The 17,098-nt window shown below is 31.2% G+C and overlaps 2 protein-coding genes, 1 long non-coding RNA gene and 1 pseudogene across 3 annotated transcripts; 1 reads left to right on the top strand and 3 right to left on the bottom strand.

Annotated features, from left to right (window-relative positions):
- Positions 1-2,493: 2,493 nt before the first annotated feature.
- On the bottom strand, positions 2,494-3,884 carry LOC107903795 (uncharacterized). The gene is made up of 2 exons (XR_001685962.2): positions 3,578-3,884; positions 2,494-2,686 (listed from the first exon to the last, which is right to left on the bottom strand). It is a non-coding gene; the product is annotated as an uncharacterized lncRNA (long non-coding RNA).
- A 412-nt stretch (positions 3,885-4,296) lies between these two features.
- LOC107932839 (chromatin modification-related protein EAF1 A-like) lies at positions 4,297-7,273 on the bottom strand. Its single transcript, XM_041100090.1, has 6 exons — positions 6,927-7,273; positions 6,470-6,736; positions 5,644-5,829; positions 5,366-5,446; positions 5,068-5,125; positions 4,297-4,997 (listed from the first exon to the last, which is right to left on the bottom strand). Exons 2-6 carry the CDS (start codon positions 6,719-6,721, stop codon positions 4,297-4,299), a joined length of 1,278 nt encoding a protein of 425 aa, XP_040956024.1. The 5' UTR covers positions 6,722-6,736; positions 6,927-7,273.
- A 3,575-nt stretch (positions 7,274-10,848) lies between these two features.
- On the top strand, positions 10,849-11,688 carry LOC121220008 (uncharacterized mitochondrial protein AtMg00370-like; annotated as a pseudogene).
- A 144-nt stretch (positions 11,689-11,832) lies between these two features.
- Positions 11,833-12,851, bottom strand: LOC107932858 (ethylene-responsive transcription factor ERF017). The gene has a single exon (XM_016864974.2). The coding sequence runs from the start codon at positions 12,690-12,692 to the stop codon at positions 12,036-12,038; it is 657 nt and encodes a 218-aa protein (XP_016720463.1). The 5' UTR covers positions 12,693-12,851; the 3' UTR covers positions 11,833-12,035.
- Positions 12,852-17,098: the final 4,247 nt, after the last annotated feature.

The raw sequence follows: 17,098 nt of genomic DNA, 5'->3' as shown, positions 1-17,098 counted from the left end.
TTTATAATATGTTAGTTTTCTTTCTTTTTTTATATTATATAATTTATATCTTACGATAATTAAAAATATAATATTATAATGTAAATATTAAAACAATTAAGTTATTTATGTTTAAAATTCTAATAAAAATTATTATTTACAAATTTTAAAAATATATAAATGAACTTATAATAATCGTTCATATTATAAAATAAATTTTATTTTGTAAAAATAAACTCAAAACCTAAAAAAAAATCAAATTTAATATAGAAAAATCGAAAACCAAACGAATGCAAGCCTAAAATAATACAAGCAAAATATTTTCATAGTATTTGTAAGAGTATAGTTGCTAATAGTTTTTTTTTTTTGGTTGACAATTAAATGCTAATGTTCATAAAACACTAATGAATGGGCTAAAACCCATTGAAACAAAGCTCAAATCCTATGTTATGGCTGCCATCATATTCACTTCTAGCCCAAACCTATTGGTTTTGGATTTTCTTTTGGGTAAATTTCAAAAATAGTCACCAAACTATGCTTTTGGTTCTATTTGGTCACTCAACTATTTTTTTTTTCAATTTAGTCAATAAACTTTTCGAAATTAAATATTTTAATCACTGTCCCATTAGTTGTCGTTAGATAAGTGACAAAAAAAAACTGACGTGGACTAATTTGTCGGTCTAATATCAAATTTAGCTTCTAATGTTTACACATTCTATCAATTTGATCTTATATGTAAAAAAATTCAAAATATTTTAGTGCTCAATGTTTATAAAGTTTGTCATTTTAGTTCATATTCTTTAAAAAATTTGTTAATTTCATTTTAATTCTAAAAATTTTCAAAAAGAAAAATATCTTTAAAAAATTTATTTTTATCCCTTGAGCTCACCCTTTAATTTTTTGAAATAAATTGTCTTTCAAATATGAGTCAAAATCTCACCTACAAAGAATCATTATTTTAACACTTCATGTGTAACACCCCTTACCCGTATTCGACACCAGAATAGGGTACGAGGCATTACCAGAACACATACACTTGTAAACGTATTTAACCGAGTTATAAAACTTCATCTAAATTAAAACTTTCAAATTATTAACATGCTTTTATAATTCTTCATAATATATCCTCAAAATATTATATTCATAATAAATAGGACCTACGAGACCCGATACATATTCATGCAATTCACAAGTCTTAATAATTCAATGCTTCATTTCCATTTCATTCAATTCATAAATTTCTCATGTTCACAATTCAAATCATTAAGTTCAATACTAAGGGTGCGTTTGGTTCGCTGTATTGGATTAGAGGTGTATTGGATTAGAGATGTATTGGATTAGAGGTGTATTGGATTAGAGGTGTAATAGCAAATCAACTGTTTGGTTGAATGTAATGGAATAGAGGCGTAATAGTAATCTTGTGTTTGGTTGAATGGAATAGAGGTGTAATAGCATAATGGAAAAAACTAAAATGACTAGAATACCCTTAGCATAAATTTGTTTTGGTAAATGATTATTGTTATTGTTATTTAAATTATAATAAGATTATTATTATCAATAATAAATAATTTAATCATATTTAAACATAATTATTATTAAATATATTTTAATTAAAATATATAATTTAATAAAATTCTTAATAATTAATATTCTTATATTAATTTACTGAAATCATAATATATGATACTGTAAAATATAAATTAACATAATTATTATTAAATATATTTTAATTAAAATATATAATTTAATAAAATTCTTAATAATTAATATTCTTATATTAATTTACTGAAATCATAATATATGATACTGTAAAATATAAATTAACATAATTATTATTAAATATATTTTAATTAAAATATATAATTTAATAAAATTCTTAATAATTAATATTCTTATATTAATTTACTGAAATCATAATATATGATACTGTAAAATATAAATTAACATAATAATTATTAAATATATAACTTGAAAATTATATTCTGCATAAACATAATTAACTTATACTAAGAAAAAGTTAGATGAAAATGAAATTGTACATCATAATCCATATGTTCAAAAGTTTTACAACATCAAAAAGTTTGAACATTGATATTTAATGGTAAGAAAAAAATTTTAATTGTTATGCCATGTTTTATTTATATTTTCAATTTAAATGTATAGTTTTATATTAATATTATATAATCAAAATGATTTTAATTATATTTCAATTAAAAATATTAAATAATAAATAATGATTTTAATTATATTTTAATATACCTTAAATAACATAAATAAAATTTTTATTTCAGCTTAAAGTTAGCACAATTTATTTTAATAATGATTAAATTTGAACGAGATCTTTGAAAGTATCAAAACCGTTATATTTTTATCATAATTGATATTAATACAAGAATTGGTACTAAAGTTTGATGTCCTTTTTAAATTATAACGAAGAATTGGTACACCATTATCTTTAAGTATCAAAATATTTATCAAATACAAATAATAGATTAAAAAAAGAAAAAACACAAGTACCAAATTATATATTGCTCCTTTTTATAACAACATTTTGTCCATGAATTTCCTTTTTAATACAAGAATTGGTATCAGCCTTTGTGCCCATAGATGTACTTAGGGAAGTAGACTTTGGAATCAGCCTTTGTGCCTCCAATGCCTCGCGTGCCGCTTGCTCTTTGGCTCTTTTTGCTCTTTCCAATACCTTTTCCTGTGTGCATGAATTAAAGGGGATGTCATATTTTAATAAATCATCAAAATGGAGTAGTAAAATGCAGCAAATTTGCAGATGAACGATTTCAATTCCAACAAAAGAAGAAAAGATCCTGATGGCCAATTTGTTATTGCATTTACTCAGAAAATAATGGTACATCCCTATGTAAACCGACACAGGTCAGTTTCAAAAATGCTGTAGTAGAAGTAAAGTTGAATTCTAGCTTGAGCCTCCAATAACTAACTAGAAGTGGAATTCAGATAATACAACTTGCTAGAATTTAAGTTGGTGTGAAGCTATGGCCATGCAGTTCATGATGAGGTTAAGGGAGAGGGTTGGTTACTGGAAATGCCATTGATACAGTATATTTGAAAACCTGAACGCCATAATTTTCCTCAAAAGAAAGAAAAGGGGTCTCTTACATTAACTCTTCCTATTGTAAATGAAGCAAAAATAATACCAGCATCAAAAGAAGGCATTTAAAACAAATGATGACTGCAATTTCGTAAGGCTCCCAAGAACAGATGTCAAGAAAAGAAAAGAAAACCTTTAGCTCCTCCCATTTAAATACCTTCAAATTATTGTTATTTTTCCAGTAAGGTTTGGTTTGTAAGCAATAGAACCAATCACTTTGGGCACCATAACATTAGGATTCAGAAACACACGTAATGGCCAAGCAGAACAGAAGTGTAATAAAGCCAAATTTCAAATTCATAAAACTCTCCACTGGTGGCGTTTGTGCATTACCAAATAAGCTATTCCAAGAGCTATGAAATAAACCCAGCAAAAGTGGACAACCCCCCTCCCCCCCCCCCAAAAAAAAAGAAAGGGCCATGACATGAATCATGAATTTATCAAGGATTAGATTCAAGAACAAAATCTGGTTACCTGGAAATCCTGCACTTGCTTTTGTTGCTCAGCCTGCAACCTTCCAACAACACTCAAAAATTCCCCAATTGTGGACTCGATTCTCTCATTCAATGCTTCGGCTACAGCCTTCCTTAAGAAAAAAGCATCCAGCACATTCCTGCTTCCATTATCACCTGCAATACTAAGTATCCCACTCAGTTTCACATAAAAAGGAAGAAAAAAAACACACAGCTACAATGTATTATGGGGTTGGGTTCATTCCTTCTTCTCAAGAAACACTCAATTTAACCTTAATCCCACAGGTGCACACAATTGTAACCATGTTTATACTATTAGGTATTGTCAATACTTATTTTCCAGCAAGATAAAATCCCTGCTTCATTACTCCAACTATAACCAGCTTAATGATGCTATCTTGATGAGCTCTTCTAGCATTTCGACTATCTTAATGAGCTCATTAATATTATCATGTTGTAAATAGAAAAAAAATTAGGGATTTATTCATGTATAAATACACCCTCTACTGTATATTTCCACTACAAACATACACAGAGAAATTCTCGATTAAAATCAAAGTTCATGTGGCAAACACAAAATAAACCCAGAATAGTTGGATTTTGAATCTCAGAAGCCACTTGGCAGTGATGGATTTGAACACCAAATAAAAAGAAAAAGGAATTAACACCAAGAAACCGAAAGGAACCAGACCTGAAAAAATGAACACAAAGATTCATACCTCACGCCGAGACCGAGAGAAAAAATGAAGCAGTGGCTTTCAAACGTGCTGCAACAAATGAAAGGGAAAAAATAATCGAGAGAGAGAGAATCGGTAAAGGCAGACGAGAAGAAATGATGAGGACAGAAAAAGGAGAGGGTCGGGTAGGGAGGGAGGGTAAAACAGAGACTTGGAAAGGGAAGCCGGACGTAATGGGTAATCCTCGATTTGGGAAGGGAATAGAAAAGCAGAGAATTTGGGGATTAGGTCGGTATTGTAATACGCGCGTAATACCTATTACAACCTCCATGCTTTTCTGGATCTGGAATCCTTCATTCAAAGTATTCTGATCATCCTGAAAAGGATTAGTATCCCCACTAGAAGCATCTGTTTTTGTTGGACCTTGTAAACTCCCAGCAGCAGGTGCACTGCTAAATGGACTTAAAACCCTCTGCCTGGAACCAGTACGCACACATTTCATTGGAATTGGATTGACATTTAGACTGCTAGCAGGCCTTTTCCTTATCAACATCGACTGTTGGGCACAGTGTCTATGTGGAAAATAAGCACCCATTTCATAAGGTATTGCAAGATATGATTTTATTTTCTTCCACTTTTTCTGGTTTAATTTCGATGATTTGCTATCTTCAAAGGCTCCAGGAAAATAGTAAGTACTTGTTTCTCGTTCTTCCTCATCACACACAAAGTCATCATATCCAAACTCTGAATTTAAAGAAGAAGTAAGAACAGAAGACCATTGAATGACAAAGAAAGGGAAAATACAAATTATTACCAGCCCCAGCATCATAAACAGAAATTTCAACCTCCTCTTGCTTACTACTGCCAGTTTTCTAGGGGTTAAAAAAAACAAAAAAAGAAATGAAGAAAGAAGAGTGTTAGTAAGCAAGATAGATCAGAAGTTCCAACAGCTGCTCTCTGGTAAATTAGCATAGATGTATAGTTCCATGATAACTTTGATGTATTTCCAGATGAACAACATCAGTTCAGTCAAGAAGTACGTGCCCTTAAGTATATATAGGGGAAACAAAACAAAGGACATGTATAAACTCATTAAAAGGACCTATATTTACCTCAGTCTGTATCAAATAAGATTCAATAGATCTTCGGTAGGTTTCCATGGCACCTAAAGGTACTGGATAGAAGAGGCTTTCCTAAACATGAAGTACATAAAAAAGTAAGAGCAAAGAATGTAAAAATAAGAAAACATTTCCACAAGATAAGAACAGCAGAACTGAGTGTGCAGATTTAAACATTTACAACCGATGAAAAGAGAAATCAAAAAGCAATATTTGAAAGGCAACTATAATGAGTAAATAAACATGAAAAGCTAAGAAAAATTAAGCCATACTTCAGTTAGGTTTTCATCCCAAGAAATGTCCATAATGCCCGAGTCAGATATCATGTCAGGAGTTGCTGGAGCTTCAGCTTGAGGTGAGGAAACAGAGGAGCTGCTATATTTCAAAAATCTAAGAGCATATGCCTGAATAGCAAGTTTACTGTTATTTCCAAAGTGCTGCTGGTCCTCATTCATATCCTGCTCCATAACGTGTTGCACCAAAAGATGAGAAAGAAAGTACAATATTTCAAGGATCTGATACAATATAGAACATGAATATGACGGAACTATTTGGCAATTTTTACAGGATAACCAACTGAGACATATAACCCAATTCCAAATATTTAAGTATATACTTGGATTGCAGTTCCGGAATTCAAAGGCCTTTACGCATTTGAATTTGAATTTAACTTATCATCCAGAGCCTGTGAACTCAATCATCAAATAGTCCACCAACCTCAGCAAGCCAATACACTTAAAAAACCATGGAGATCGTATTTACTAGAAATCACAATGAAGGTTCATAAAGGTTACAATTAAAAGAAGACTAAAACCCACAACCCCCATATTTAAAATAAGTCACTTCCTCCCAAATTCAAGTGAAATTACCTTCCTATCAAGAGATTCCATGTATTGAAGAATATAACTTATAAGCATACAACTGATATGAATGATCATAAAAACCAATTATTGAAACTGAAGATTTTAAAAGAAACTAGCACAAAGCTTTACAGAAAATTAAATGTGAAAAATTATAATCATTACTATCATCACAAGAAAGACATGCACAAACTGATTAAAATTAAAGACCAATTGAAGTCAACACTATAATCAGTACCATATCAAGTTTTGCAGTCATGTTCTTAGGAACTTCATTGGCTGGTAAGTGCACTAAATCATGGCCACTTTTCTTTGGGCCAAGACTTGCATCTTTCCTATTTAGAAGCACCTCTGCTGAATGCCAAAAGTACATGACGGCATTAGCAAGGCTTAATGCTACTTTTTTGAGTTCCGAATATTGATGTTGTTCTTCAAGTTTCAATCGCGAAGTAAAAGCAACACATCGAGATATTTGAGCAGCAGCCGTCATCTTCCAAAGACACTCCTATAAGCACATAAAGAACAAAAAGGGGAAGATTACAGGCAAATTTTGTCAATACGTTATCTAGTCAACTGCATACAGGTACATTGATTGAGTAAAGGCAATAAAATTAAAAAGCTCTTAATAAGAAAGAAAAAAGGAACAAGAAGGATGCATAAATAAATCGAACTTATATTCTATACTAAAATAATACCTGAGCAAAATCATTTGTGGAGTTTCTTCCAATGGGTTAACGCCGTAAATAGTGGCAAAACCAAGGGTCGTCCTACGAAACAACGCTGCTAGGGTTGGTTAGATGAAGAAAAAAAACCGGTTAGATGGGCAATTTGAAATGAAAATGGTGGGTGCTGCTGCGCAGATCTATTGAGAAAATAATAATACAAAAAAAACATATAACAGGGAGAAGGAGAAACGGCGAGGAGAGTGGAGAAGAAAGGTAGAAGGAAGAAACAGAAGACTTTGGGTAAGACAGAAGCGTCAATCGGGAGGCTAAAACAGGGAAGAAAATTGAATCAGGACCTAAACTGAGCAAAAGGGATGTATTACAAATCGGTGGATTTCACCGATTAAGTAAGTAACGTATTACACCCGTAATAGCATTACCATGAACCAAACAATGGACTAAAGGGGGCTTAAGTGGGGCCCACTGATTAGGGGTGTATTGGCATAGCCAATACACCCAACCAAACATGCTGTAATATGTATTTATCATTTAACTCAATGTTTATTGATTATACCATTCATTAACACATGTATGAAATTCTCAATTTTTGCAATAAAAATATCACTTTAGCTTATATAACAACATCAATTCAACTCATCATCCTGGTATAAATTCACTACCACTTATCCATTTATTATAATTCTTTTGGGCCAATTTTTCACTTACCATCCTTAATCAAATTAGGGAACGGCTACGGAAAATTGAGTACTTCACTTCCACTTTGCCACAGTATAACTATGGTCTTGCGTATGATCACTTAACACTTTTTGAAGCCATAGCCCTGCCATGGTCTTACACGGATCACATTTGTCACTTGTCACTGATCAGATAAGTGTAGCTAAAGCTACCACTTATCACTTGTCACTTGTCACTTGTCACTAATCAGATAAATGTAGCTAAAGCTACCACTTATCACTTGTCACTGATCAGAAGTACTCAAATCCGACGTTCCGCTCAATTTAATCATTTATTCGGTTTTCGTATTGTTATTTTATTCTCAATTCATCAACAAATATATACATCATACACTATATCATTAATGAAATTAACATTTAATCATTAAATTTCAGCCATATGAACTTAGTATTTCATTATCTTTCCACACACGTTTCCTATGCACATCACATAAGATATAAACATATCATTCAACCATAGTCGCAAGCTAGTGTATTTAAACATAACTCTTTTTGGAACTAACCGCATGATAAACCGTTTCACTAGAGATTACATAATTTAAACCTTACCACCCTTTTCATGATCACAAATATATTTCCAATTAGGCACTTACCATTTCAATGCATAACTTATAAATTTAACATGGCATAATCCAACCACTACTTGGCCAAACCCTAAACATGTACACCAAATATGTTAGCCAAATACACATATAGCATAAACATTATAAGCATGGATGAGCACAACATTTATTCATGTATCACACTTACCAACATGTGTTAATTCATAAACCACTCATGACATTACTTCATGCCAAATCATATACTGAATATACCATACACATATACTATGAAACTTTATTTTCACACATGAGCTTAGACCATGACCAATAATGCATAAATATAAGCATCATTTTTATTTCATCGTTCATCAATTATAATCAAACATATGACCAATTATACACAAATCATTCGTACATTTCCCAATTTTCCTACTCCCCCTCTCCATTCCACATCTTTAATGTGTATAACACATTTAAACAACATTATTCATACTATCACTATTTTCTTGTATGTAAATTCAAGCTATTTGTCTGAGTCAGAGTCACTAATTTATTTATATCTCGAGCTACAGAGCTCAAAATTAATATCCGTTAATTTTTCCTGAAACTAGACTCAAATATATTTTTACCATAAAATTTTCAAAATTTTTGGTTCATCCAATAAGTACAATTTATTCTTTAAACTTCCCCTGTTTCACTGTTCGACAGTTCCGACCCCTCTTCACTAAAAATTAATTATCTATTCTTATAGAATTCAGATGATGTCCCTGTTTATTTCTATTGAAAATAGACTTATTAGGTATTTTAAATATATAAATTATAACCCATAATTATTTTTATACAATTTTTAATGATTTTTCCAAGTCAGAATAGGGGAACCCGAATTCAATCTGACCTTGTCTCACAAAATTCATTATATCTCATGATTTACAATTTCATTACTTACACTGTTTCTTCTATCAGAAACTAGACTCAATAATATTTAATTCCATATTTTTTTAATCCTATAATTCAATTTCCACGATTTATGGTGATTTTTCAAAGTTAACCTACTGCTGCTGTCCAAAATTGTTTTAGTATAAAATGTTGATAACTAAATTTATAACACCTTCCTTTCCTTTCTCTTCAATACTTTCCATCACTTTCTCTTATTTCCCTTTACTAACATAACAAGAATATAGAACCTTATATAATGAAACTCTACATTAACATTAGTTTCCTACTTTTTCAATAATATCAAACTCAAAAGTATATTGAAATCTTGATGTTCTTACCTTGTGCTATTGATTTCAATCTTTAACTTGATTTTCTCTCTCCTCCAGCTTCTATTTCTTGAATCTAACTTGATATTCTAGCTCCCCATAGTCTCCTTAACATTTTTCTCTCTTGGTAGCTATGGAAATTCTTTTGATTTCTAGGTGAAAATGGTAAATTTTTGGTGGAAGGACCAATTTGTAAAGAAAGCAAAACTTTTTTTCTTCTCTTCTCTTCTAACGTGAAATGCATGGGAAAGGAAGATGATTCTTCATCTTTTCTTCCATATATATGTACTAAATAAAATAATAATAAAATGATAAAATGTCATTTAAAAATCAAATTAAAATATTAATAAACTAATATTTATTTATTTAATCTAAAATATCTCCAACATCATCATTATTTTCTAGATTTCTCTTTCTTCTAATTGACCATTTTGGCCTTTAGATCTTTTAAAATTTCATCCTTGAGTCATCACTTAATTTAGTAAAATTACAATTTAGTCCCTCATAATTCTTCATCTATTCAATTTGGTCCCAATTCATCCATTTTCCTTAGTTTCTAGATTATTCCACCCTTAAAATATTTATACTTTGGTCCTTCAAATTTTTCAAATTTACACTTTAACCCCTCAAATTTTGAGTATTTACTCTTGGATAACAAAAATTTTCTCACTTTTGCAATTTAATCCTTTCTTTAATTAATATGTCATAATATACTTCCCAATGTTGTCATAACTCAAAATTCTCCTTTTTGTCACTTTATTTCCTTACTATATCAAAGATAATACCTTACTGTAAAAAATTTTCGGGGTATTACATCATGGAAGAGATGTTGGAAGCAGGAGTTCATTTTGGTCATGGTACTAGGAAATGGAATCCTAGAATGGCGCCATATATCTCTGCAAAACGTAAGGGTATTCATATTACAAATCTGATTAGAACAACTCGTTTTTTTATCAGAAGCTTGTGATTTAGTTTTTGATGCAGCAAGTAAGGGAAAACAATTCTTATTTGTTGGTACCAAAAATAAAGCCACTGATTCGATGGCGCGGGCTGCAATAAGGGCTCAGTGTCCTTATGTTAATAAAAAATGGCTCAGTGGTATGTTAACAAATTGACTCAGTGTCAAATATATTTTTATTATTTTATTTATATAAATAAAAATATTAATTAAAAAGATAAATTGAAAATAACATGTTTATTAATTAAAAACAATAATTAAAAAAATTAACAAAAAAATTAAAACAACATGAAATAAAAAAAACCAAATGTGCACCTCATTTCATAAGGAACCTCAAAGTGGCTCTATCTTTCTATATTTCTGTATATATATATATGGAAAGTTCAAAAATCATCCTATAATAATCTAGAAATACAAATGAAAAAAGGGAGGTTAATGATGATTTTAAAGTCTTTTATATCAGGGAATCTAATATCCTTATGCATGACGATAATCAATTCAGTCGTTATGGTCGGACTCTATTATGGATTTCTGACCACATTATCCATAAGTCTCTCTTATATCTTCCTTCTACGAGCTCGAGTTATAGAAGAATGAATTGAGAAGAAGGTATCAGCAACAACTGGGTTTATCGCAGGACAACTCATGATGTTCATGTCAATCTACTATGTACCTCTGCATTTAGCTTTGGGTAAACCTCATACAATAATTGTTCTAGCTCTACCGTATCTTTTGTTTCATTTCTTTTGGAACAATCACAAAGACTTTTTTTATCATAGACATCCTACCATAAATTCAATGCGTAATCTTAGCATTCAATGTGTATTCCTAAATAATCTCATTATTCAATTATTCAATCATTTCATTTTACCAAGTTCAATGTTGGTCAGATTAATCAACATTTATACGTTTCAGTGCAACAACAATATGTTATTTGTAACAAGTAGTTTTGTTGGTTGGTTGGTTGGTTAATTAGTCATATTTAATTGATGAAATGGGTTGGGTTGGTATTAGTCTGGATACAACAAAATAATTTAAATAGGTCTAATGTACATATTCGATCTAATGAGTATATTGTATCATAATTTAGAAATTTTGTGGCTTGAATCTTTAGTGCTCTATTATTTATTACCTATGTTTATTATTTAGGCAAAATACCGTCACCCGTTCTAGCTAAGAAACTGAAAGGAATTTTTGAAATGGAAGAAGTGAGGGAAAGTGAAGAAGAAAAAAACATAGAAATAAAAATTATTTTTCAAAAGAAGAGGGGCTAACCAAAATCAGGGGATCGAAGAAAATACTTCTTCCCTTTTTTTCAAAGGAAAAAATGGATTCGAACAAAATCGATAAAACGAAAAAACTACGAGTGCTTTGAAAGAAATAAAAAATAAAAGACGAATTCCGTTTTAAAGACACGTAGATAAATCTGGAAGAATGAACAAAGCGTTTTTCTCAAAATACGTTTTTGCCACATTTACAAAAAAACGAGTCTATTTCGTTTAATAATTAAAATTTGGGGCCATAATTCTATTTTACTTTAAGAAATCAGCACGTACTCGTTATTTTATTAAAAAAAAGGTGTTTTAAGTAATTTTTTATTGACTCGGAGTATCAAGATTAACTTAAAAGTCCCACAATGACGATGATGGTGAAAAACCGTCGCCGCAGTATTGATATTCATCAGCGTTGTCGTCAATAGGCGGCGGACTTATCGGCGGTGAAGGAGGAAACAGTTGATCACCACCATACGACAAGATACGACTCACCGGGGAGTATAACCTAGAATCGGACATCCACTGATTATCAGTATCCATGCTCAAAAACGGCAACCACCCCATTTCATGATTCTCCTCCGCCTGTAACGGGCCCGCTCCCGACGAAGACGACGTACACTGTTCTTTCCTGACGTAATTGTCATTACTCGAATCATTATTGTCATTATTATTATCAGCTCCGTCTTGGTCGTCGACCTGGTTAGCCAACCTAGCAGCCACCGCTCGAATTTCCGGCGGGGTAAGTGACCTTCCTCCCACGATCTCCGGTGGGTTTTTAGGGAAATTAAAGTTAGCTTCAGGTCCACGTAAACAATAAAGAGCCACATCAAACGCCTTGGCTGCTTTCTCCGCCGAGTCATAAGACCCTAACCAAATACGTTCACGGCTGTTGGGTAATCGGATCTCCGATACCCATTTCCCCCATTTCCTTTTTCTTACACCCTTGTACTTGGAACTACTACCGCTGTTGGAGACATGTTCTACAGGTGATGTTGGCTTCATCATTATATCGCAAAACAAAAGAAGTTACTGATTTGTGTTAATGGGAAGTCCCACTGAGTTAGCTTTTATTGAAATGCCCACTGAATCAGATTCAGGCATTAAAAATTGCGGCTCTTTGAGAGTAAATATACATACATATAAGCTACAGTGGACGGTGGTGATGTGCCGTGCTTACTTCGTAGAAGGATCAAACTTGTTTAAGGAAACACGGTAGGACGCGTCACCTCCCAATACCAATATCAAATAAATTAGTTACTCCAATAAAATTAGAGAAATTTAACTTTTATCAATTTTGGAAGTCAACAAATGTTGTCTATTAAATCTACATAATTTTATTTTGTATAATAATAAATTTAATTTTTAATATTTGTATATTTGGTCAATTTGGTTTTGGTTTAATTAATACTATGTGATCGAGGAAAAAGGGAGAAGGGCTGACCCCAAAATTGAAAAATTATTAACTTAGATTTGATCTCTCAAGTATTTGATATGACAATATTTAAGATAAATTTTATTAACTAAGTCGTTTAGTGTTCAAATATTTTCAAAGCATTTCAAAGATTTGCAAAGCACTCAAAAGCTGTTCTTAAATGTGTTTTTTAACTTATCTTAATGTCTTTTTAGTCCATGCCAAAGTGTTTTTAAATGTGTTTTAACTTATCGGACCCCAGCCTCTTTGCTTCATTACCTAAGGTTTTAACGGTCATATTTCTAAGGCGGGGTATCGACACCTAAAAGCTACGTACTGGAACATAGGCCTCTGCAACTACATTTAACGACTCTGAATCTTTCCCAATGGCTATAAACATTCACAAACTCATTCGGTGATATAAATACAATTCAAAGACACGCCAAGAGACAAGAGAAAAACATCCAAGTATAAAAATCAAGAGAAAAGCCTCCAATTCTTCATTTTCTCTTGTACATATCTCTAAGGTGCTTATTGTTAGATATTTTTACCATTCTCACTTTAATTCTTTGAGAGAGAGCCAACACTTGTAAAAACGCGTACCTTTGAAAGGTCTTCATTGTTTACATCTTTCCTCTTTATTGTAAAAAGTTACTTAAGGTTTTTGAGGTATAAAACCTTAAGTGAATAGCAAAGAGTTTGTAGTTGAGCCACAAAAGCTAGAAGGTTTTAGTTAAGTTATAAGAACTAGGGGAAGTGTTCTATCTTAGTCTTATAAAAATATAGGAATTGTAAATGTTATTCAAACTTGTCCTCAAAAGGTATTAATTCAGTAGAGTGAATTGGAATATCTTTAGTGTGAAAGCTAACGGAGGTAGACAATTTGAGTCAAACCACTATAAATCATTTATGCAAGCTTTTCTCCTTTATTTTATTTTAGAAAAGTTTGTAGAGATTTTAAAATACCAATTCAACCCATCTTGGTATTAAGCATCTGTAACAAATTATAATTTGTCCTTACTAAATCGATATTAAGATCGAAGGTCAAATGGTTTGATTTTCCATATGACATTTGAACAAAGCTCGAACAAGTAACTTAAAATGACTTGAGTCTGAACTAATTAAATCTCGAATGTTTCGAATTTAAATTAACACGACTTGAAAAGATTCAAGCTTCAAACCCTAAAAACCTTGAAGATTAATGACCCGCATTTAACCATAATCTAATTTGATTTTATTATAAAAAGAAGTTAATAACTTGAACTGAAATTAATCCGAACTTGAGCAGGAAACCCAAAATGACTTAAAATGTCAACAGATCAAAACTCAAAATAATTCGAGTTCAAAATAACCCAACTCGAAAAAGTTTAAACTTCAAATCTAAAATGACTCTAAGATTTTCAAGTTATAAATATGAATATAACAGATTGTTTCATTATTTCTATGTTAAAAAATTTAAAAGTTATCAATGATGCTTTGCTTCTCCCTATATTTATAATTCATCTTTTAGCTTTTCAATAAATTATATTTTTCACATGTCTAATTAATAAATTCCATATTGTTTTGATAAAAACTTAAATTATGTATTATGTCTTAATTATATCCATATAATTATATTTATATGTAATTATAAAATTTGAAATTATTAATTAAGTTAAATAATTTAATTTAAATGCATATAGGCCAAATGAATTGTAATATAAGACCTTCCAATAAGTAAAAAATAATTTTTTTAATGTATTTTAAACCTGAAAATTTTTATACTTTGGTCCATTTAAAAAATAAATATTTTAACACAATATTTTTAGCTTTGGTCTTTAAAATTTTTTGTTTTACTCTTGACTGAAACACATTAAAATTTTGACTGATTAGTGCCAATACAATACCAACTACTATGGTAGATATCTGACTCTTGAATCGCAAGAAATGTGTCAAAAGTGTATGCACAATGGTAATACGTTCAATAAGTTAGATCAATTGAGTCGTGAAAAATATATCAAGTGTGTACATAAAATAATAACACGTTGATTAGATGGAAGCATAAATCAGGTGTGGTATAATCAGGGCGGTACCGCGTTTGAAAATTTAGACCAGTAATCTCTAGGACAGGGTAGTTTCCTTTTCTCGGTTATAAAACATGTCGAATATGGTTTTGTAATTTCGGTACTTAACCAATCTAAGCTATGTGGGCGGTTCAACATCTTCATTTCCAGCTAAAAATAAAAAATGTCTAGTCCTACTTCTTTTTTCTTCTTAATATGTACACTAAAGTAAAGGTTTTATCGTGAAAAACATGCAACAATCCTACGTAACGTAGTTAGATTTTTGACGAAGTGACGTATTTATTGATGATACATTAGTGAAGAATTTAAAAATACGATTTAGGGGGTAAATTTATATTAGTATTGTCAGAGGTGAAGTTAGAAAAAAATTTTAGGGGTCGAAATTAAATTGTATATTTTTATGATAGTAAAATACAATTTTACAATTTTAATGGCTTATATCTTTATTAGTTTTAGATGATTAAATTAAATTTTTATCATTTTGGGGACCAAAGTGCAATTTTATCATTACTAATTTAAAATTTTATAAATTATAAAGGACCTAAATAAAAAACAATTTCATTTTAAAGGGAATCGGGCCCCTACCTGGATCTGCCCCTGGATATATCAACAACTTTTATATTAAAAATGGGTTAATATGTATAGTTTATTTTCTAATTTTGTCCGAAAATTCATCGTTAGCATCTAATTTTTTTTTGTATCGAGTTGGTACCTGGATTTGTATTCCAACACATACATTGCCTCAATTTGCTAACAAAATTAATTTTTTAAGGATTAATATGTAATATGCCTCTCCTGAACTTATCCAAAAGTATCCCGTTGGTATCTGAACTTTGTTTTTCACCTAGTTGGAACCTTAATTTGTATTCTGTCACATACCAACTTCAATTTGTTAACAACGTTACTTTTTTTAAGGTTAACAAGTAGTTTTCCCCCTAACTTGTCCAAAAGCGGCTAGTTGGTACTTGTCCAAAAAAATATATTTTTAAAATTAATTTATATTAACTTTTAATTTTTAAAATTTATGTCCGTCACGTGTCATATTGAGAGGCTACTACGTGTCGCTATAGGATTTGCCATCAGTGCCACATCAACATAAACTAACAGTGTTAGTACTTTAGAGGTACCAATCCAGAGCGATGGAATACAAGTTTATGGATCAACTAGACATTTTTGACAAATACATATGTCATTGTTAGATGAGACATTGTCTATACTGGTGGTCCCAAAGGCTATCCATCCCTTTGTCCGCCTTGCAGTTTTGTATGTCAATACTCAAGATTGGAGTAACACACATGTCGAGGGTTGAAAAGAGTTGAAAACGACCTTATAGCTTGGGCTGTTTTTTTGGAAAAAAATCCTCTGCCCCTTCACCTTTGTTCCCACCAATGATCTTTTTAACACGTCTCTAAGTTAACCTTCGTAGTGAAAAGTTTTGATGCGTTAACTTGTGAGAAGAAGAATGAAAAATGATAAACAGGTTGAAGGAAAAAAAATTGTTTCTTCATCCGAGTATATTGGGTAATCTGGAACTTGCAAACGCTTCCCCCATGCTATTATAACTGCATGTTTCTACTGCTTATCGAGTTGCTTATAGGGTTTTTTAGAACCCACTCCAAATTCGGAGCACAACCCATGCCCATATAAAGTGAATCTCAAGAGATGGGTCTGGTCGGGTTTATAAAGTGAATCTCAAAATAGGACAAACCATGGCTGTTAAACGCGTGACGAAAGTGGTTTTTAGATATAATTCAACATGGCAATATCATTAAAAATGTTGATGTTTTGCGGTGGAGATGAGTTTAGGTTTCTAGTTTATGAATACATGGAAAACAATAGCTTACAATGGTAATCGCCGCCGCTTAGGGGTTGGCTTATTTGCACCACGATTGTCAACTATCTATCATGTACCGGGATGTGAAGAGTAACAATATATG

The sequence above is a fragment of the Gossypium hirsutum genome, chromosome D08, assembly GCF_007990345.1.
Source record: "Gossypium hirsutum isolate 1008001.06 chromosome D08, Gossypium_hirsutum_v2.1, whole genome shotgun sequence".
NCBI lineage: Eukaryota > Viridiplantae > Streptophyta > Magnoliopsida > Malvales > Malvaceae > Gossypium > Gossypium hirsutum.
This window is presented reverse-complemented; position numbering and strand designations above follow the sequence as displayed.

What these genes read in the sequence shown, in the direction of transcription:
- LOC107932839 (XM_041100090.1), bottom strand. Translation starts at nt 6,721, where the DNA reads ATGACGGCTGCTGCTCAAATATCTCGATGTGTTGCTTTTACTTCGCGA. An exon ending in CTTATTTGATACAGACTGAG is followed by an intron (nt 5,126 to 5,365) that starts GTAAATATAGGT and finishes TTTAACCCCTAG; the next exon opens with AAAACTGGCAGTAGTAAGCA. An exon ending in TGTTTATGATGCTGGGGCTG is followed by an intron (nt 4,998 to 5,067) that starts GTAATAATTTGT and finishes CTTTAAATTCAG; the next exon opens with AGTTTGGATATGATGACTTT.
- LOC107932858 (XM_016864974.2), bottom strand. Translation starts at nt 12,692, where the DNA reads ATGATGAAGCCAACATCACCTGTAGAACATGTCTCCAACAGCGGTAGT.